We start from the raw sequence: 20,678 nt of genomic DNA on the forward strand, positions 1-20,678 counted from the left end.
ACCACCAAAGGAAGAACAACGACAAAGTAAGTTGGAACATGTACTGTAGATGAGATGAACGTTATCATATCAATGTGAAATCCCTGAATGAGGCAACTGTACTGCGGTTAGGTAAGATACTATTCTTGCTCTTACGAAGTGCACATGTAGTAGCATTAAAGAATAAAGGGCATGATGGCTGCAATATATTCTCAAATGGCTCAAGGGAAAAACATATATATTGAGAGAGAGAAAATAATAAGGCATATTATTAGACATATGGGAAAATGTTTTTAAAAAAAGCCAGGAGCAGAACAATGTATTTTTTGTCCCAAATAAAAATGCCAAAACAAATATATACATTTACATAAATGTAAATATAGAAAATATTTCTGGGATACTAAAAAAAAACTAATAGTACCCCTTCCTCCCTCCTGCCCCCACCCCCTGTGAGGGAACTAGGAGCTAAAAGGTATTCAGTGGTTGACACAGGCTGTAAAGGCATGAAGTCTCCCTCTTGCCAATCCCCAGCCCTACTCCATACACACTAATAGCTTCCAGATGTTTTCTATATGTACAAACTTCTGTATGTATATGTAATTTTCGAATCATTTTGAAGGCTACATACTCCAACAAAAACATAAGATTTACTTAATAAGTGTTCCACTGGTATTTGTTTCTATTTTTTAATAAATCTGAAAGTCTTTCTTTTAATAGGTTATTTAATCATTTTTACATTGATTTTACTTTGATAGAAGCTATGTTTGGTCTTAAATCCCTCATTTTGTTATGATTTGTTTTTATGCCTTCCTTTTAGAAAATAATTTGTTTTATGTTCATGTTTTCTTGGTTTTGGGATTTCCCTTCACATCTGATTACTATTTCTTGGCCATGTTATCAGTAGGGACCAGTCCCTGGAGAGGGACATCATGCTCGGTAAGGCGGAGGGTCAGCGAAAGAGAGAAGGCCCTCAGTGAGACAGACTGGCACAGTGGCTGCATTGATGCACTCAAGCACAGCAATGATTGTCAGGATACTGCAGGACCAGAAAGTGTTTTGTTCTGTTGTACACTGGGCCGCTGTGAGTCGGATCTGACTCAATGGCACCTAACGACACAACTACTCAATTTATGACAGTCTTGTTATTACTATCGTATTATTATTAATGTTTTGACAATATGGAGATTTATAATACTAACATTCTGTTCTGAGATATAATATTAACAAAAATCTTTGTAGAAGAACCTGACTCTGGCCACTGGATTGCTTCATGGAAACAGGCTATTCAAGGCAGGAGTATGAAATGTGAGTTGCTGAAGTCAAGATCCCCACTGATACCTAAAAAACATACTTTTCCCTAAGCCAACCAGCCCAATTTTTAATGCATCTGGGACACTCTCTGACGGGGTCTTGTTACAGACTCCTTGTGTTATGCTTTTAATTAAAAATCCCAAATTGATTAAAGCATGAGCACATACCTCCTGCCCTCATCACTACTGTTATTTATTGTATTTTTGCGTTGTCCTTATAATCTTGGCGTATATGAATGAATAACAATGTATCCTGGGGGGAAAAAACCTTGCATATAAATTAAACAGGTAAAACTTTAATTTTTATAATAATTTTCAACAAATAAAACTGCAACACATACCATGTGTATTATCACCTGGCCTACTCGCATGGTTTACAGCACTGTTTCTATACACTGCACTTGGGGGGCACCGTTCTGCTCCCCCAGAGTCGGCTATAAGGTATCAAAAGCACTAGTCCTGAACCTCTGCAGACAGCAGGAGAAAAATTCTTCTCTGAAACCTCAAAGTCGTTTTTCAGCAGTCAGTGTTAAACAAATAAGAGCCAAAATGTTTGCTATGTTTTCTTTGTGTGTATGTGGAGAGGGGAGGGAGGATTTAAAAAATTTGGTTTCTGCTTCAAAGAGTTTTCCCAAGGTGTGGAAATGAATGAAATCAATGAAAATTAATTTTTACTACATCTCATCGTGGATAAACACTGTTCTGTTCTTCTGGCTTTCACGACAGTTGAATTCCAGGTAATGTGTGTATACGTGTTTTTCTGAAGTCCTGTGTGTGAATCTGGACATATTGGGTGTTCCTTGTTCTTATATGAAAGGAACTGGCATTCTCTAATTTCAAGAACAAATTAAAAAAAAAAAATCACAAATCTAACTTGTCTCTGATTTGAGTCTGGGCTGATTACCAAGGAACATTCAGCAACAATGTTTTCAAATATTTAAATACCCTGTGAAACTGCAATTAAGGAATGGCCAATCTTAAGAACTATGCAACCAGTAAAGAAAGAAGGTAAGAATTACAAGCCTAGATGCCAGGTTCGGGGCAAAATGTCAACAATCTCCTTCTCACTCTTGCAATACTTATAAATAAAATAAAGCAGGAAAAAAACAAAAAGGAATCATATGAATAATGCGAAATGAAAAGTGCATACAGAACTGGGAAACTTTTTTTTCATTAAATTTGCTACTTATTCCAGTTCAAAAAAATGCTTGTGAGGAAAATACCAACTTAAGACAAAGACTAGTTACATCTTTGCTGTTCCTTCTTGAGAGCAAAAAAAATGAAGACGATCAATTGCCCTGGCTTAAACTTCATCCTCTTAAAACATGTTATTTTGTAACTTGAACATCTGTGTTATGCTTTTAAGGTTCAACTCAGAAAGTAAAACCCTGCAGAAAGCCAGAAAGCTCATCAGTATGTCTAGACGGACGTTTGCTTGTAGTTTTTGGTGTCCAAGACCTTTTTTCCACACATTGCACAGATGCCTAAAACAAAAGAAAACATGTCAGCAATCAAATCATGATATCAATGGTTTGGTTTATTTAAATCAATTCTGAAGCACAAAATCTAATTTAAAAGCATCAGAAAATATGTCTTTTTAACTGTGAACAGGTTCTAAGTTTCATTTTGCCTTAGAAGAAAAATGGAGTTGACTAGTAGGATTTATGCAAGGCTATTCCTTGTCTATGTTATTCAAATCAGCACCAAAGGCAGCAAGTGCGACAAGGAGAGCAAACGGTACTAAGGACAACGTACCCTTTTTGTAGGCACAGCCCTGACAGTAATGAGAGCCAGGCTGGTGCACAGAACTTCTGCAGATTCTGCAAGTGGAGAACTTATTCTTTCCATAGGGATCGAATCTAGAGAGTTTGGAAAAGAGAAAGAAAAACACATAATAGAATAGAAATTCTCTTCGATAGCCCCAGTCACCCCGGGCACGGGATGAACTGATGTTCTCTGTGCCCCTTCTCAAACTCCACAACGGACAGGCCCGGCCCTCTTCCAGCTGACAGGGAGCTCTCCGGTGCCCTGCAACCCTCTGCTCCTTCCATCTATGCCGTATGCCTACGAAGAGTCAGCTGCGTTTATTTCCAAACCTATTTATGCCAGTTGTAGCTGTCACTTGATTTGGCTGATGTAATTAGATGGCATGGAAACTGATGGAATGTGAGTGTCATAAAGAGTGCTTGTTTCTAGAAAAACTACATTTAACGCTTTAGGATGACTACAGGGATGTGAATCACGACAAGTGCTACTGAATGAGGTATGGCTAAGACAACTGGTAGAAACGGGGGAAAAATCCTAAGTGGAAAACCTGTACAAGTATCAGTTCTTCGTCCACTTTAAAGGTACTAGAAATACATATTCCGGCTACGATTTGTGAGAAAAGTGTGGTAAAACTCTTTTATAGCAGACTTATGCTCAAAAGGACTTGTCTCATTTATACTAAAAGACTGATGAAAGCATGTGCAATTATGTGCTTTAATTTAAAATAAGGGGTACGCGTATCTTTTAGTGATTTCCTACGTTAACTGACATTTTCATTAACTGACCCAATTTTTCCAGATAAAAGAGCTATTACAATATAAAAATGCCACCTTGGAGGGACCGCCGTGGAAAATAACTTTAGAGAAAATATTTCCCCCTAAATTGGCGGTAACTCTCTGATCTGAAATTGCTTCCCTAACTACAAAATGAGTCTTTGTAAATGCTCGTCTACTGAATACCAACACTGCTCTAGATCTGCCTTCTTCTCTTGGGGTACAGTACAGCAGTCCATTTTCGAAGGTTAATTTTTCCAAACCAAAACGAATGGGGTTTCACTTCCCACAACAGAAGATAACATAGACACTGTTCTTCCTTTCAACAAGCTCGATTTTTTTGGACCTGTGTTTGGAGATTACTTTTTCTCAAAACTGAATTTCATCGCTCTAAGATGTACACTTTACCATCACTGAATTCCTACAATTAACTGGCGGTGCTTTTTTTTTTTTTTCTTAAGCTAGTGACGCATCGTATGAACGACTATGGTACGATGGATCACTTTTGTGTGGCCTTTCTCGCCACGTCTTTTAACTCCCACCCAAGTGACTGGATGGGACTATGTGAACAGGGTAATTGTGGCCCACCAAGGGGACTGGCCAGTTTTGCCATCCTGCTGGGATTGACGTAAACCATCCCAGAGGTGGGAAGGAGAGGATTCTACCACCACCAAGGAAAAACAGACAGGAGTGGAGAGCGTATCCTTTGGAACCAAGATCCCTGTGCTGAGAAGCTCCTGGAGCCAGGAGACTGAAAGAGCAATCTGTAACCCTGAAGATGGCAAGACGTGGTGGCAGGAGACCACACAGTGGGCTTTCCAGTCCACGGAGTGAGAAAGCTGAGTGCCTGGGGTGCCTCTGGGGTCTTCCTGGTAGGGGCTAAAAAGAGCTTTATAACACCTGCCTGAGCAAGGCAGAGGCCTAGGGCCAGAGAGAGATGTCCCTGCAAGCACAGCTGAAAAAAGGCTGTCCTGACAGAAGAACTGTCTCCTGAGTGTTCCTGAGCCTGAATCGTAATTGTTACTTCCCTGATAAACACCATAGCCGTGAATACTTTCTGTGAGTTCTGTGTGGCCACTGCAATGAATTATTAAACCCAGAAGAGAAGCAGAGTGCAGTGGAAGGGATGGTTGGTGTCAGAACTGGTGAAGACGGTGGAGAGAGGAGGCATGTCTGACCTCCACCTCATAGGAATCAGCCTTGGGCTGTTGATCTTGACTCCTGTTCCTCCTTTGGGAAGTTAGAGGAGGTCAGATGTCACTACCACGCCGTTTTTACAATGAAGCTATCTTAGATTTCATGTCATACAGTAGTATACTTTCCCCAGTGAGGTATTTAGAGTACCCCAAAATAATAGCTACTATTTAATAATATCAAAGTAAGTTTGCGAATATAAAGGAACTCGAAGTACAATATGTACAAATAACAACTTATTTTTAGTAACTGGATGGTCTTAGAAGGTATCAATACGTCAGTCAACAATACAGTGTGATACTGCACTGAAGATTAAGTCTGCCGTCATGTTTTATATCTATTGTTTAATAAGCATCTACTAGGTGCCAGGCACTGTATATAGCAGAAGCTTTATTATTTTTATTATTACTATTTTTTTTAATACCCGGGACATCATAAAACAAGTATTTATTCAGCAAATATGTATACACTGAGTGCCTACCATATGGCCGTTACTGTTCTAAATACCAGTGATGAACATGATAGACGAAGCCCCTGCCCTCATCAAGCTGACACTCTAGAAGATAGACAAGAAAACAAACTAGCACCCTAATAAGACAAACTTTTTAGAGAGTGTTAAATGCTAGAAAAAAAACCAAACAGCATACTGTGGCAGAGATGAAGGGACGGAGGGAAGAAATTGTGTAAATGCTGGTCAGGGGAGGCCCTCTGAGGCAACATTTCAGCTGAGACAAGAAGGAGCCAGCTACATAAGCCCTGGGGCATGAGCTCCAGGCAGAGGAGGCAACACACACAAATCTCTTCAGTGGGAGTGGGCTTGGCAAATCTGACGTGGTTGGTGTATGACAAACGTGGAGGAGAGTGGTGCAGTAGGAATTCAGAGAGGCGGAGAGATCACTCCATGGATGACCTCTTAAGAACACGGTAGAGAGTCTGGATTTGATTCTACGTGAAAAAGAAAACTGCTGGAGGGTTTTAAGCAGAGAAATTACATGACCTTTTAAGAGGATCACTCTGGTTACTATGAGGTGATTGAACTGCCGAGGACTAGAGAGAAAGCAGGGGATAGTTAGGTGATTACAGTATCCAAGTAAGAAATAACAGTGAGTTGGAGTAAGATGGTAGCAATGAGTTGGAGAGAAGCAGTGAATTCAGTATCTGTTTTGGAGGCAGAGCCTAAAGAACTAGCTGATGGACATGGGATGTAAGGCAAAGAGAAGAATCAGTGAGGAATTCTAGCTTTTAGGCTTGACCAAGCAGACTAGACAGTGATGTCACTCACTGCAATGAAAAGGCTGAAGGAAAAAGAGGCTGCCTATTAGATATCAAACTGGCTAAGTCAAACTGGAGCTCAGGGGAGAGGTTAGGATGGGAGATATAAACTTGGGAGTCATTAACATATAGTTCCAATTTAAAACCATTGGTTTATAGAAAGTCACTTTAGGTAAGATTATAAATAGAAAAAAGAAGTCTAGGGATGAATCCTGAGCCACTCAACTAAGAAAGGGCAGTCAGTGAGCTGGGAGGAAAACCAGGAGAGTGTGGTATCCCAGAAGCCAAAAGAACAAAGGGTTTCAAGAAAGAACGAGTTGTTAAGAGGTGAAGCAAGATAAGAGTAGAGAAGTGGCCACCAGTTTGGATTGCACTTGTGAGCCTGACAAGAACAGTTTCAGGGGTGTGGTGAGGATGAATGCCTGACTAAAGCGGCTGAAGGAGAAAATGGAAGTTAAGGACTTTAAGAAAGTGTCTAGATAAGGCATCTGAGAACTTCTGCTGTGAAAGGAAGTGAGAAAATAATAGGACAGTTGGAAGGGTTTATGGAATTTGTAAGACTGGACAGAATAAAGCATGATGTAAAAAATCATTTTTAAGATGGGAGACATTTTTATCCCCATTCTCTGATGAAAGAAACTGATGTTCAGAAAGGCTAAGAAACTGGCTTAACTTGCTTAAGGCCACAGAGCTAGACAGTGACAGGTCCTCCTGGGGTTCAAGTTGAGGTCTGACCCCAAAGCTTAAGATCTTTCTATACATTTCCCTGCTGCCTTTGATTTGAACCCATTGCCGTCGAGTCAATTCTCATAGTGACCCTATAGGACAGAGTAGAACTGCTCCACAGGGTTTCCAAGGAGCAGCTGGTGGATTCAAACTGCCGACCTTTTGATTAGCAGCCAAACGCTTAAGGATACTGAAAAACTAGGTAAAATAAAAGCGACATGTTTTGGTAAAATTATACCAAGAAACTAGCAATAATATCTTCATATCTTGATATGATGAGGAGGAACAGGGTGAACCCAGCAGATTATAACAGCTTGGCTGTGCATGCTAAGGACTAGCTAACTCTGTTACATCACAGTGGAATAATAAACACCAAAGCCACTCCAGTAGGCTTAATAGTAAAAAAACCGAAAGCCAAACCCATTGCCATTGATTTGATTTTGACTCATAGCGACCCTAGAGGACAGAGTAGAACCACCTCATAGGGTTTCCAAGGAGCGCCTGGTGGATTTGAACCGCCAACCTTTTGGTTAGCAGCTGTAGCTCTTAACCCCTATGGCACCAGGGTTTCTGCTTAGCAAAAAAGTGGAAATATCGTTGCCTGCTCTATACTTACCTTGCTTTTTTTGAAGTCAGAGCTTTATTTTCGTTCAGCTTTCTTCCACCACTTTCTGTATCAAAATACACATGTATTTTAGTGGGTTATTTCTATACAGTATATAATGAAAAACAATTAGCCAAAGCGTTGATTGTTTGGCCTCTTACCAACACAAAAGCATGCATCAAAATTTTAACAAAATCTTCATTTAATAGTCTCTATTCAAAAAAAAAAAAAAAAAATTTTTTTTTATTCATTTAATAGTCTCTATCAAAACAATACTTTAAAAGAATAAAACTGTTTATTAGGGAAACAATAAAAACTTGTATAAAACAGTTATTTTACTGCTCAGGATTCAAAATACTACTTTAGGAATGGGACTGCATTTACCATAAAATCTAGAAATGACGACTTTGGCTCCATAGACCTTGAAAACAGTGAAACTGTTTTTTTTTTTTTTTTTTTCTTTTTTGTTGTCTTTGTCTTTGAAAACAGGTTCAGTGTAAGTATTTAATGATTATGAAGGTAAAAAGAGTTTGAAGGATTTTTTTCAAGAATATAAAAACCAGCTGAGGAAAGGGGGAATTAAATACAGACTAATTTTTACTGTCTCCTATCTATCAAATGGAAACCCTGGTGGCAGAGTGGTTAAGAGCTATGGCTGCTAACCAAAAGGTCAACAGTTCGATTCCACCAGGCGCTTCTTGGAAAGTATGGGACAGTTCTACTTTGTCCTATCAGGTTGCTTTGGGTAGGAAATGACAGCAATGGGTTTGGTTTTGGTTTTGGTTTTGGATCTACCAAATTAGGAACCCTGCTGGCACAGTGGTTAAAGTGCTGGGCTACTAACTGAAAGATGAGCAGTGTGAAACCACCACCAGCCCCCTGGGAGAAATACGTGGCCATCTGTTTCCGTAGATACTTACAGCCTTGGAAGCTGTATGGGGTCATGGAATCAGAGTCAACTAGACAGCAGTGGGTTTGGTTTGGAGTTTTTTGCCATGTAACCGAGAGAACTTTTATATAGAAGATATTAAATCCTTGGGGTTTAATACAGGAAATAGTTGGTACATACACAACATTTAATTTTACGAATAATGCAAAACCTAAAACGCTGACACAAAGAATTTGATTCAATTTCTATTTTTTAAAAGAAACAATACCTGTGGTATTCCTTGCACCATCTTTCCATGTATCTGGAGTGATAACGGTACCAAGTTTCTTTTCACCTGTTTTAACAGGATAGAAAAAGGAAGCGGGATCAGGGTTTACTAATAAATACACATGGCATCAGCAGTTATACTACAGGAGGAGCCCATGAGTGCCGGGTATGAACCAGTGAGCCCAGACTCAAGACTTTAACTGTGGGCAACAGATAGCTGACCCTCAGGAAAATTTGTGAGATGACAAGTTGACTTATAACAGGCTTTTGCTGCACAGGTACACTTTAAATAAATTCAACAAGCTCATTCATTCAACAAATACTTACTAAGCACCCATGGTGTACAAACCACTATGCAACGTGCTGAGAAAAATAAAACAATGAATTAGAAAAAACTCTAGATTTCAAGGAGCTTATAGTAGTACACTGATTTCTCTAACAGCAGTTTTTTTAACCTGGGTTCCAAGGTTGGGCCTTAGAAGATCTATGATCAAGATGACTTTTGTATATCCGTTTTTCCATCTTTCATCAAATTCTCAAAGGGGTCAGAGACTCAAAAAAGATTAAGAACCATTCAACCAAAATATAAGCAAGAAAATAAAAAGTACAATAAAGTACTAAGAGAAATTCCACGGGGGAAGAAAGAAACTTAGCTAGGAGAACTCAGGCTAGGGAAACTCCATGGAGAAGCCTACAGAAAAGGTTTCAGTACGTGGCAACGAGGCTATAAATATAGATGCAGTTGCCACTCTGAGGAAAGGCACGGAAAGCTCAGGGTACACACAGGCACATAAAGTGCAAGGAGGGTGAGGGTCAGTGAACATGACCTTGGAAAGATAGGCTGGGCCTTTCTGTGGAGGGTCCTGAATGGCAAATATAGAAACCCAAGCCTTAATCTCTGGATGCTGGGAATTTACTATAGGTTTTTAGACAGACAAATGATAGGCTACACATGTACTTGGCACACTGCAAGCATCTGTTGGGCTTACTCTAAGCCATGTCCTGGCACGATGACGAATAAGAACAGAGAAGACTAGGTCCCTACCTTTCTGTGCTAGTGCCCAGCATTTAGCACAGCACAATAAACAGAGGTTTCATGAATGAAAAGGGAAGACAAGAAAATGCAAGAAGGAAAGGTAGAGTCAAGGTTTAATTTTTTTAGGCTGAGAAGGACTTGAGCTTTTTAATATGGAAGGGCAGCTGATTAAAGATTCCCGAGGAGATACTGACAGATAAAGGGCCTGGGAAGAGGTGGGGAACAATGGGAACGAAGACACGTGAGCAGGAAGGAAGATAGTAAAAGTACTGAATGAGAATAGTAAAAGGGAGATGTTGAGAACATTTCCATCTGATAACTTCAATTTTCTCATAGATGGAAGAAAATAATTGTCAATAGAACATAAAGTAGATGAGGGCTGGGTGAAGCTAAAAGTAATTAGAAGGTTTAGAATAGTCACTAAGGAGAAAGGGGTGGGAGAGCTGACTAAAGAAGTACAGACTGATGAATAGTATTAAATATCTGAGAGATTAGGATCCATAAATTTTTAGTGGTACCAACTGATTCATTTGTCCAATTTCCCCCAGTGGCTCTCACTTGCATATAGGATGGTTTAGAAAAAGAAGGACCCAGAAGTTGGGGGAGTACTTTGATGGGAAGGAGGCTGGTGGGAGAAGATCATACTGGTCTAAGTCAGAGTGATAGGGATCTGACTAGGGTATTGGAGGAGGCAAGGAGGGGCTTGGGAAAATCTGAGCTATAGTATGGAAGTGAAACACAGGATATGGCAACAGTTCAGATGGAGGTTTACAAACGGATGGGGGAATAAATAAGAAAGGACTGAGGCTTTGTGAATGGGTGACTGGGACGATTATGATGATGTCACTAAATGATGGAAGGTAAGGTATAGATTTGTGAAGTGCGATGATGAACTCAGTCTTGGAAGTATTAAACTACCAGATAACAACCAAGTAAAGCTTCCCAGTATTGTTTAGAAAAAGCTGTTCGGCTGGTGCTCAGGTAAGAGAGAAGTGAGGGCTGCCAGCATGGACTCAACACTCATCTGCATAGAGGTACTCCTTGAAGCCCAACACTTCCAAAGAAAAAGCGAAAAAAAAAAAAAAGTAGAGAAAAGAAGATCAAAGATGGACCACTGGGGAACATCTACTTTAAGAGAGGAAGGAGAAATAAGAAAACTTAAAGAGCAGAATGCTAAAGAAGCGTAGAAAGAAGTAAAGCAGGACTGAAAAAAAGGTCATTGACCTTGGTGACCAGATCACTGGCAAACTTTTGAAAATCCTTTCAGAAATGTGGTAAGATGAAAGTAAGTTTGCAAGGTGCTCAAAGGCAACTGTGAAAATCTGGAGGCAATGAATGTAGCCAAGTCTCTGAAAATTTTACAGAGAATGGAAAGAGAGAGCTAAGGTGGATACTTGAGAGTGCAGCTTTATGTATGGGAGAGATCTGAGCTTATTTATAGAGTAGAATGAGTGGATGTATTGGGAGATAAGAAAAATACAATAGAGAGAGTATATTTTCATTTAAGGAACAAGATGGTCTAGGTGGTAGGAAGGTATTTGACCAAAGATATAATAAAGGGCTAGACTTACAGAACAGCAGAGAAGAAAAAAGGGAACAAGCTTTTATGATACACATCATGTCCCAGAATCAAATATGTATATTTTAGTACCACATCTGATCTTGGATTCCCAAAATTACTGTGTACCTTGAGAAATTAACTCTCACAGTTTCCCCAGTATTTTCAATTTTCCTGGGACAAAGCACTTAAAGTACTAAGGGGTATTATGCATAACAAACAAAACCAGACAGAACTCCTGTCCTCTCAAAAGTTAAACTACACAAAATTAACCCAAGTTACATGGAAGGCCAAACTTACACATTTAAGAAGTGCACAATGGAACAGAAAAGATGTCAGGGCAGGTGCATAACTGGAAAATAATTAAGTCACATTCACTCAAAAAACCAGCCAAACAAACTCTGCTGTGTGCAGGAAGGAAAACAGTTAAAGTATGTCAACGTGAAAAGTTTAATGTGCTTTTTGAGGCGATGAAAATGGTCTAAAATGCATCGTGGTGAGGGCTGCACAATCCTGTGAATATACTAAAAACCACTGAATTGTACGCTTTAAGCGGGGGAATTGTATGCTATGTGGATTGTATCTCAATGAAGTTATAATTAAAAAAAGCTTAATGAGAGAAAAGAGCCAGACATGTTTAACCAGAAGATATGAGACTTGGGGATATGACAGCTGTTTTTAAGCTAAATATAAACAGCTTGAAGATCAAAAAAAGGTCCCTACGCGGCACAAGGAAACCCTGGTGGCATAGTGGTTAAGAGCTACGGCTGCTAACCAAGAGGTGAGCAGTTCAAATCCGCCAGGCGCTCCTTGGAAACTCTATGGGCAGTTCTACTCTGTCCTATAGGGTCGCTATGAGTCGGAATCGACTCGACGGTAGTGGGTAGGGGGCACAAACGGTTTGCTCTCAGAGGCTAACCTAAACGTTGGCAGTTTGAACCCATCCAGTGGTACCTCAGAAGAATAGACTTGATGATCTGCTTCCATTAAGATACAGCCAAGACAACACTATGAAGTAACACCATGAGTCTCAATCGAATGGACAGCAACTAACAACAAGATTAAAAAGCCATGAGGTGTTTTCTACAAATTTCAAGGGTCTGCATTAGAATCAATGGGTGGCAACTACAGGCAGGTAGGCTTTTCTAAAAGCCAACGATGTCTACGTAAACGGCTCTGGAGGTGGTGAGATTCTCCCATCCCTGTCTGCCCCAATACTGTAGATATTCATGAAAAGAATATATAAACCATTGGATGGGAGGGTGACTTAGGGTTGACAGAAAAATGTTGTTAGGTCCCCTGGAGTCTGTTCCAACTCATAGCGACCCCACATATAACAGAATAAAACATTGCCCAGTCCTGTGCCATCCTCACAATAGTAGGTATGTTTGAGCCCACCGTTGTAGTCACTGTGTCAATCCATTTTGTTGAGGGTCTTCCTCTTTTTTCAATGACCTCTACTTTACCAAGCATGATGTCCTTCTCCAGGGATTGGCCCCTCCTGGTAAAATGTCCGAAGTAACTGAGATGAAGTCTCTCCACCCTCACCTGCCTAGTTAAACTGGAATTTCAGATAAACAATGAATAATAGTTTTAGTAAAGTATGTCCTAAAGATAGCAAGGGACAACAAACATGGCCAAGACCCAAGTGACACACTCATACTAAAAAAATAATCCGTGGTTTATCTGAAATTTACATTTAACTGAACATCCTGTGTTTTTATTTGCTACCTCTGGCAACAAGATACTATAGATGTGATTTTTAAGATCCATTCCAAACCCGAGTGTCTATGAGGTGAAGGAATCAGTCAAGAAGCTATGTGGGATGAGATCGGGGCTGGAGGAAGCAGTTCTACTGTCCTATAGGGTCGCTATGAACCGGAATCGACTCGATGGCAGCAGTGATTTTTGGTAGAATATGGTCACTTGGAGCCCTGGTGGCGCAGCGGTTAAGAGCTCGGCTGGTAACCAAAAGGTCGGCATTTTGAATGCACCAGGCGCTCCTTGGAAACCCCAGGGGACAGTTCTACTTTGTCCTACAGGGTCGCTATGAGTCGGAATCGACTCGACGGCATTGGGTTTGGCTTGGTAGCTGGAGAGGGGGGTGAATGGTCAAAGGGCAGGGTAGCAGAACAGAGACTAGAATGAAGAGACCTGTGAGAAGAAGAAAAAGAAAGGCAACGGTCCCGGGAAGTCCACCTAGGTTCGCTAGCCTCCTTCTCCCGCAGAACCGGCCCCTTAACTCACATTTTTCGCACACCATCCTTCAGAAGACGACGGTTCCCTTAACAACAATAGCAGCAGCAGCTCGCAAACATCAACACTACAACCCGAAAAGGATTTTCCTTCCGGGTACGTCGATCTACTTCCGGCCTCTCAACCCCGAGCTCCGGCCTATCCTACACCTGGAAAGCCGCGGGAGGAATAAACGCGAGCCGGTGGGCGGGGCTTCTCCATATGCCCGCCTCCTCTCCTTTGCGATTGGCTGTTGGGGCTCGGGTTCCGCCCCCACGACCTTGCGCCTGCGCGAGGGTCAGGGCAGCGAGTCGCACCTGATGGTGGGTGGCGGCAGCCTCCCCTTCCCATCCGCGGGCGGGAGAGTTAGGTAAGCCCAGCTGGAGCCCCCGGCTCGCTCGTCCCCCGGAGGTGCGAGCAGCCCCCAGCAACGGCCGCAGTGGGCGCGAGTCTCTGTGCCCCACCGTCCGCTCGAGCGCCACCATTCCGGCGTGACCCCAGGGGCTTCCCTGATGGACCGACTGTGGTTCGGATCCGACTTTTGCCTCTGTACCTGTTTTCTCTGGTGTCCACCGCCTGTGCTCTTTGCCACCTGTAATCCCGCCGGGTGAAGCTTGGGCAGAGCCCTGATCGACCAGTTTGGGGTGGGGCTGCAGATGGACGTCCCGCGATTCCCAGGAAGGCTTCTCTGGGAGCAGCTCAGAGGAGCCTTCTCACCGGCTGTAATACCCGTCGATCTGAGCCAGGTGAAACCGACGGCGCCAGGGCGGTGGCCTTCCCATGGGGCTCCTGTTAGGTGTCTTCCCGGGCACGCCAGGGCCTAACAGTGCTTGTTTCTCAGGAAGGGCCCCTGCGTTTGTTTGTGGGCAACCTCTACCTACTCGTTCGGGCATTCATTCAACAAACATGGAGTATGGGTACTGCTCGTTATCTTAGATCCAAATCCATTGATATCAGGTGGCATTCTGAGAATGGCCGAGATGAATGGTGCCCGAAGGGGTATCTGTTGTTGAATATTGCCCTTCTTTCCCAGTTTGTTGAGGCTAGAACCCGTGAGAAACCTGTTTTGTCTCATCTTCCCCTTCGATCTCTTCCCGATGCCTGGTGTGATATAAAGAGGCCAGGCTTTGGAGTGGCTTTAGCACTTGGGAGCTTAGGACCTTGGATGTGTCTCTTAACATATCTTAATTTGTTTCCTTATCAGTAAAATATTTGCCTTTGACAATCATTCTCTCACGTGCTCTTTCACGGTCGCTCAGTATGTATGTATATGTGTATGTGCCAAAAGTACATTTTTTTCCTCCTTCCATTAATGTTTTACTTTTGATTGGAATATAGCACCTGTGACATCATCCTTTGGAAACCCTGGTGGTGTAGTGGTTAAGCGCTATGGCTGCTAACCAAAGGTTCAGCAGTTGGAATCCACCAGGCACTCCTTGGAAACTATGGGGCAGTTCTACTCTGTCCTATAGGGTCCCTATGAGTCAGAATTGACTCAGCGGCACTGGGTTTGGTTTTTGGTTTGGGTTAACATCATTCTTTCAACAGCCATCTAAGAGGCATTATCATTTTGGTATCTCTGGAGAAATGGGATCCGTTAGGAGTGAGTCCCTGAGTCATGGGGCTCCTCAGAAGATCTGCTTGAAAACTATCACAACCTCGAAAACCACATGGAGCACAGTTCTACTCTGCAACACATGGGGTCGCCATGAGTTGAAATGGACTGGATGGCAACTGCTTTGGTTTTTGGAGTCCCTTAGCATAACACTCTTTGAACTCCCTTGATTACTTTGGCACCATCATTTGAATATTTGAGTGTGCACTTAGTATCACTTGGTATTTGCGTAACCCGTTGGCGTTGAGTCGATTCCGACTCATGATGACCCTGTAGGACAGAGTGGAACTGCCTGCCCCAGAGAGTTTCCAAGGGGCGGCTAGTAGATGCAAACTGTTGACCTTTTGGTTAGCAGCCAAGCTCTTAACCACTGTGCCATCAGGGCTTCTGTGTATTTGCCAGAAGATGTAAATACTGTGATGCTGGACTAAGGATCCAGAGTGGTAGAAGACAACAACAACAACTTGGCCAAAGTGTATTCATGGGGTTTCTAGACAGCATATGTTATATTTCCAACCAAATGATTTTATCTGTGCAGTTTTGATCTCCATGATTTTGGCCAAAAAAAGTAAAATGAATTGCTTAATTGGTCCTAGCACATGTCCCTTTTGCAGAAACCAGTTACAAATATTTGAGAAACTAGTAAATTTGTCCTTTTTAGGCTCTGAGAGCTGTTTGGGTGGAAGAATCAGTACCACAGTAAGAGGGTCTAAGGTAAAATGTTAAATTTACCTGTGCGTTAACACATATGCATCTTTCTATTTTTTGCAAAAAAACATTATTGCCTAGAAATTGACTTTAATTCATGGCTGATTATGAGGGGTTGGAACGTTTGAGACAACGGAAGAACTTGTTATTGAATATGCTCTTACTTCGTTAATTTGTTTTTCACTAGATAGCCACTGAAGAAAACACCATGAAAGATACTGACATCAGGAGACTATTGTATGCCCATCTCCTGTGCATATTTTCAGTTATCCTAAGCACCTTCATTCCATCACTCTTCTTGGAGGACTTCTCAGTATTGGAAACCCACTTGACATGGCTGTGCATCTGTTCTGTTTCTGTAACTGCCGTCAATCTAGTATTCTATTTGGTAGTGAAGCCAAATCCACCCTCTAGAAGAAGCTCATTATCACACAAGGTAAGGCTCATTCCTTCATAATTGGTTTTTGAATGGGGCTAGTGGGTTGTTTTTTTTTTTAATGGAAGAATAAAGTATTAGTTCAGTTTTCACTAACCTGGTGTTTCTTTTTCAAATCAGTGGCCAATTGCTTGCTAGAAGTTTGTCCACAATGTTTGATAGATAGTATTTATGAAGTTAGGGCAGTTTATTTTCATTTATTTTTGCATTTCTGAAAGACACTTAATGGAGTTCTCAGGAATTATAAAAGAGCCTCCATGGTGGCTCTGTTGTTTTGAACACAGCCTTCCTTGACTAAACAGTGGTGAAGTTTTCAGGTGTTAGAATTTATTTTCTTTAGTATTAATTACTTTACTGCAGTGTGACATGTTGACAATTTAATAAAGTCCTCACTTAACATTATTCAATACTATGTGTAAGCTCTGTGTTAGGTAATTTAAGGTACTTGTATTGCTTTATGAGTCTAAAAGGTCAATGTGTGTGTTTTACAATTATATCTTCTTTATTTAAGCTCCAGATAAGCGGGTCTCATACTGATTTGCAGATAGGCAGGTCTTTTTGCATGTGGGTCATACAGTAACATGAATGTGATTTGGGGGATTATTTAGTAATTTGCTTTTTTGGTGCAAAATTTCCTAGGAAGTTTTTTTTTTTTTTAAATAAAATAAGTTATTGTAGTTGATATTTATTTTGCAGCTATTTCATGTATCGTCTCTGCAGCTCTTTGGTAATAAGGACTGTGTTTTGTGCTTTCTTGGATCCCTGCATTCTGTTATCAAAAAATATTGATTAAATACAAAGCTCAATATATGCCATAGAAACAGAACCCCTTTTTCACTCTAGTGTTTGTTGGGTTCGGGACACAGGAGAGTGGTACTCGCCTTTTAGCCCTTCCTACAAAGCTGTATTGCAGCTGTGTGCTTGACTTCACACAGGACGTGTGATTTGACTCTTTGGTCCTCAGATCCAAGGGGCATTCAGGTGTTTCACACATTACGGTAATGATTTGTGTCTGTAGATAAAATGGAAGGATTTGTTGTCTTCTGGGTGTTCTGATGAGCCTTTAAATTATTCCTTTCTTTTTTAGGTAGGCAGATTTTTGAAGTGCTGCATCTACTTTCTTATGTCCTGTTTCTGCTTTCATGTAATATTTGTTCTATATGGAGCGCCGCTAATAGAGTAAGTCTGAAATGTTTACTTTAGGGCAATTCTATTTTGAACACTCCTTTACTAGCACTGTGTTGACTCTGCTGGTGACTGGAGGAAAGCCATGGCGTGTCTAATTAATGGCTCAAGGAAGGATACCGGCTTTATTGCTCTTTTTTTTGAGCAGTGTAACGCTTTTTAAAAAAAAAAAAATTGTGGAATAACTTAATTCATTAAAAGCCTCTATTACCCAATTGTAGGTGGAGTAGTAGGGGGGAACTGCTCCAGAATAATAGCTGTGTGGCCTTAGAACCGTGAACGGAATGTACTATAATAATACATAAAATCTAGTTATAGTAAGAATGCAAGAATTCTTATAATAAAACTCTGAGAATTAGGAACTGCAATTCTTAGCGTATCACCCCTTAGTAAATGTAATTCTGAAGTACTTGAAAAGACCTTGTTTTCTTAAGGAAAAACCGTAGATTTCTGTATGTATTTACTTAATAAATCAATGTCTCTAGTTTAAAAGTAAAATTTAACTCGACATTCTTTTAAAACTAACTAATTTTAAATTCATGAAATCCAAATTCCTGAATATTTCTTTTATAATGTTCATTATATATAGTTTGTGAAACAGTAGGGCAGTGATTAATGATCACCATGTAATGAGCGATGTGATACATATACACATACATATATACATACACGTGTATATATATATATTTGTGTGTGTATATTTTTTGTATGTAGGTGTGTGTAGAACTATAGAACCAAAAAAATCAAACCCATTGCCATCAAGTTGATTCCAACTCATAGCGACCCTACAGGACAGAGTAGAACTGTCCCATAGTTTCCAAGGAGTACCTGGTGGATTTGAACTGCCGACCTTTTGGTTAGCAGACATATCTCTTAACCACTACGCCTCCAGAGTTTTCATATAGCTATATGTGTGTGTGTGTGTACACATACATACGTATACACGTATACATGTATGTATGTGTGTGTGTATGTATATATGGAGCCATGGTGGCATAGTGGTTAAGAGCTCAGCTGCTAACTAAAAGGTTGGCAGCTAGAATCCAGCAACCGCTCCTTGGAAAACCCTTTGGGGCAATCCTTCTCTGTCCTATAGAGTTACTTAGAGTCAGAATTGACTCAATGGCAATAGGTTTGGTTTGGTTTTATGTATATCTGTATAACACATAGTTATGTATACACACACTAGCAGGTTGTCCTTTTCTAGAGAAGGGAGGGCAAGACCTTCGTAATGGGAAACGATAGTTTCTGTCTCATCCATTTTAGAATAGAATGAATGTTTAGAGCAGCTGTTCTCAAAGTCTAGTCCTGAATCAGCAGCATCAGCCTTTTATATAGATGTAAATTCACAGGCCTCAGTCAGAAGCTCTTAAGGGTGGGGCCCCTGATCTTTAGCTCTTCAGGTGGTTCTGATGGAAGCTCGAGTTGATTCACTGGTTATAGAGTAAGGTCCAGAGACTATTGAAAGTTTATTAGGTAGAAACGGGGTTTCTTGCATGGACAATCTCAGGAAGGACCGTGGGATATTTAACACTTCCGAAATCTATCATTAAAGCCAGATACTCACTAGCTTGTGTTTTATAGCTTCCATTTCAGGAGTAAAATTATTTGCAGTAATCATTTGGGTGGGCTTTATGTTACCATTGTAAGTATAAGAAAATATTTTTATATTAAGTCTATTTATGCAGGATGGTGTGTGTATGTACAAATGTATGCATACCTTTAACATTTTTTAAAAATTAATAAAGTTTTTTTTTTTCCTAGGTTGGCACTGGAAACATTTTTATTTGCAGTTATTTTGTCTACTTTTACTACTGTGCCTTGTCTGTGCTTGTTAGGACCAAACATCAAAGCATGGCTGAGAGTTTTCAGTAGAAATGGGTAAGTTTTAATTTTATATTTTAGTGATCTTTGAAATAAATTTTAAAAAATGAATGAAACATTTTTCCATCTATAGCAGCTTGCTGATTGTTCCATGAGTGTTTCTCCGCACTGTATGGTTCTCAGATGTAAGAGGCCACCTCAGTTAAGAGTTGAGGGTCGGGAAGGGGTGGCATGCATTTGAGAGGGAGTCAGATGGGCAGAGCGATAGGCTCTTCCCTCTGCCTTAGCAAGGTCAGCTCTGCTTTTTTCCCTTTTGTATGGTAAAGTTACACGTAGCCATTTGTTTGCAAAAAAGATTTCTGCTGCCAAAAGAAAGCTTTGAAACCACTGCTCTGGGATAATTTTGTACTGTGATACAATTGCTGTAATTTCTACTTCTACATCTTATAATGTAGACATGGGGTCCACAATCTAAAAATGTTTTGTGCAACCACTATAATTTCTTGTTTAGCCTCTTTCATGGTAAGACATCAGAGTCCAAGGTTTAGAGAATTTTCTTTCCTTAGTGGCCACGTGTATTTTTAGCATAGCTAAGTTAAAATTTTCGCTGTTTGAAAGGCATTGAAACGATGTGCAGCAAAAATGGTTGAGGCATAACTGAGCAGGATATTTGCAGCCCACACTTTTGCCCTGTTTGTCATCACATGATAAAAACGTCCAGAGCACTTACTCTGTGCCCCGTGTTGTGCGGAGCTCTTTGTGGATTTGGCGACATTAGCCACAATTCTTTCCCCGAGGCACTTGCAAGTTGAAGGGACACAGAATGAAATGAGCAAACAATACAAGACTAAAATTGTGTAACCCAAACATTAAGTACTGTGGGAAGACTCAGTAGGAGACCCCTGAAGGATGGCCCTGGAGGGCGGAGCAGCCTAGTAAGGACTACGCTCGTGAGTGTGAGATTTGGTGAGACTACCGGGAAGGGAAAGGCACTCTGTGCTAGGGCGACAGCTTGAGTGAAAGCAAGCAGAGAAAGGGAAAATGAAGATGGCCTTTTTGAGTGACTTTTTGGTTTTGGCAGAAATCAGCCCTAGTGGAGAGAGGATGCAGCCTGGATAGCTTGGCTCCATAAATTACCACCTTGCTTCTGAAATCAGTTCTGTTTGTTCCCCTTTAGAACCATCACGAAGTCTTTCAGAAAAAGTCTTACACTCAGAAAGGCTCTAGAAAACAAAAGTGCAACAATTGAAAACTTTTTTCCCAAATGGAAGTAATTTCTTTTATCATTTTAGTTTGAAAT

At 40.8% G+C, this 20,678-nt stretch overlaps 2 protein-coding genes across 5 annotated transcripts in view; one reads left to right on the plus strand and one right to left on the minus strand.

Moving 5' to 3' along the window:
• Positions 1-2,133: 2,133 nt before the first annotated feature.
• On the minus strand, positions 2,134-13,729 carry CRIPT (CXXC repeat containing interactor of PDZ3 domain). Its single transcript, XM_049870514.1, has 5 exons — positions 13,623-13,729; positions 8,783-8,848; positions 7,638-7,692; positions 3,045-3,148; positions 2,134-2,773 (listed from the first exon to the last, which is right to left on the minus strand). Exons 1-5 carry the CDS (start codon positions 13,636-13,638, stop codon positions 2,709-2,711), a joined length of 306 nt encoding a protein of 101 aa, XP_049726471.1. The 5' UTR covers positions 13,639-13,729; the 3' UTR covers positions 2,134-2,708.
• A 160-nt stretch (positions 13,730-13,889) lies between these two features.
• The window catches only part of PIGF (phosphatidylinositol glycan anchor biosynthesis class F), a 40,657-nt gene continuing 33,868 nt past the window's right edge, over positions 13,890-20,678 (plus strand). For 3 of the 4 annotated variants that reach the window (XR_007515559.1, XM_049870510.1, XM_049870511.1), the window contains exons 1-4: positions 13,993-14,356; positions 16,121-16,369; positions 17,457-17,548; positions 19,319-19,435. Coding sequence is in view for 3 of the 4 variants with exons in the window: in XM_049870510.1 (XP_049726467.1) it covers positions 14,267-14,356; positions 16,121-16,369; positions 17,457-17,548; positions 19,319-19,435 (548 nt within the window). In the remaining variant the exon portion in view is untranslated. The other variant, XM_049870512.1, reaches the window with a different exon arrangement.

The sequence above is a fragment of the Elephas maximus genome, chromosome 26, assembly GCF_024166365.1.
Source record: "Elephas maximus indicus isolate mEleMax1 chromosome 26, mEleMax1 primary haplotype, whole genome shotgun sequence".
Lineage (NCBI taxonomy): Eukaryota > Metazoa > Chordata > Mammalia > Proboscidea > Elephantidae > Elephas > Elephas maximus.

What these genes read in the sequence shown, in the direction of transcription:
- CRIPT (XM_049870514.1), bottom strand. An exon ending in TGGTGCAAGGAATACCACAG is followed by an intron (nt 7,693 to 8,782) that starts GTATTGTTTCTT and finishes ATTTTGATACAG; the next exon opens with AAAGTGGTGGAAGAAAGCTG. An exon ending in GGGCTGTGCCTACAAAAAGG is followed by an intron (nt 2,774 to 3,044) that starts GTACGTTGTCCT and finishes CTTTTGTTTTAG; the next exon opens with GCATCTGTGCAATGTGTGGA.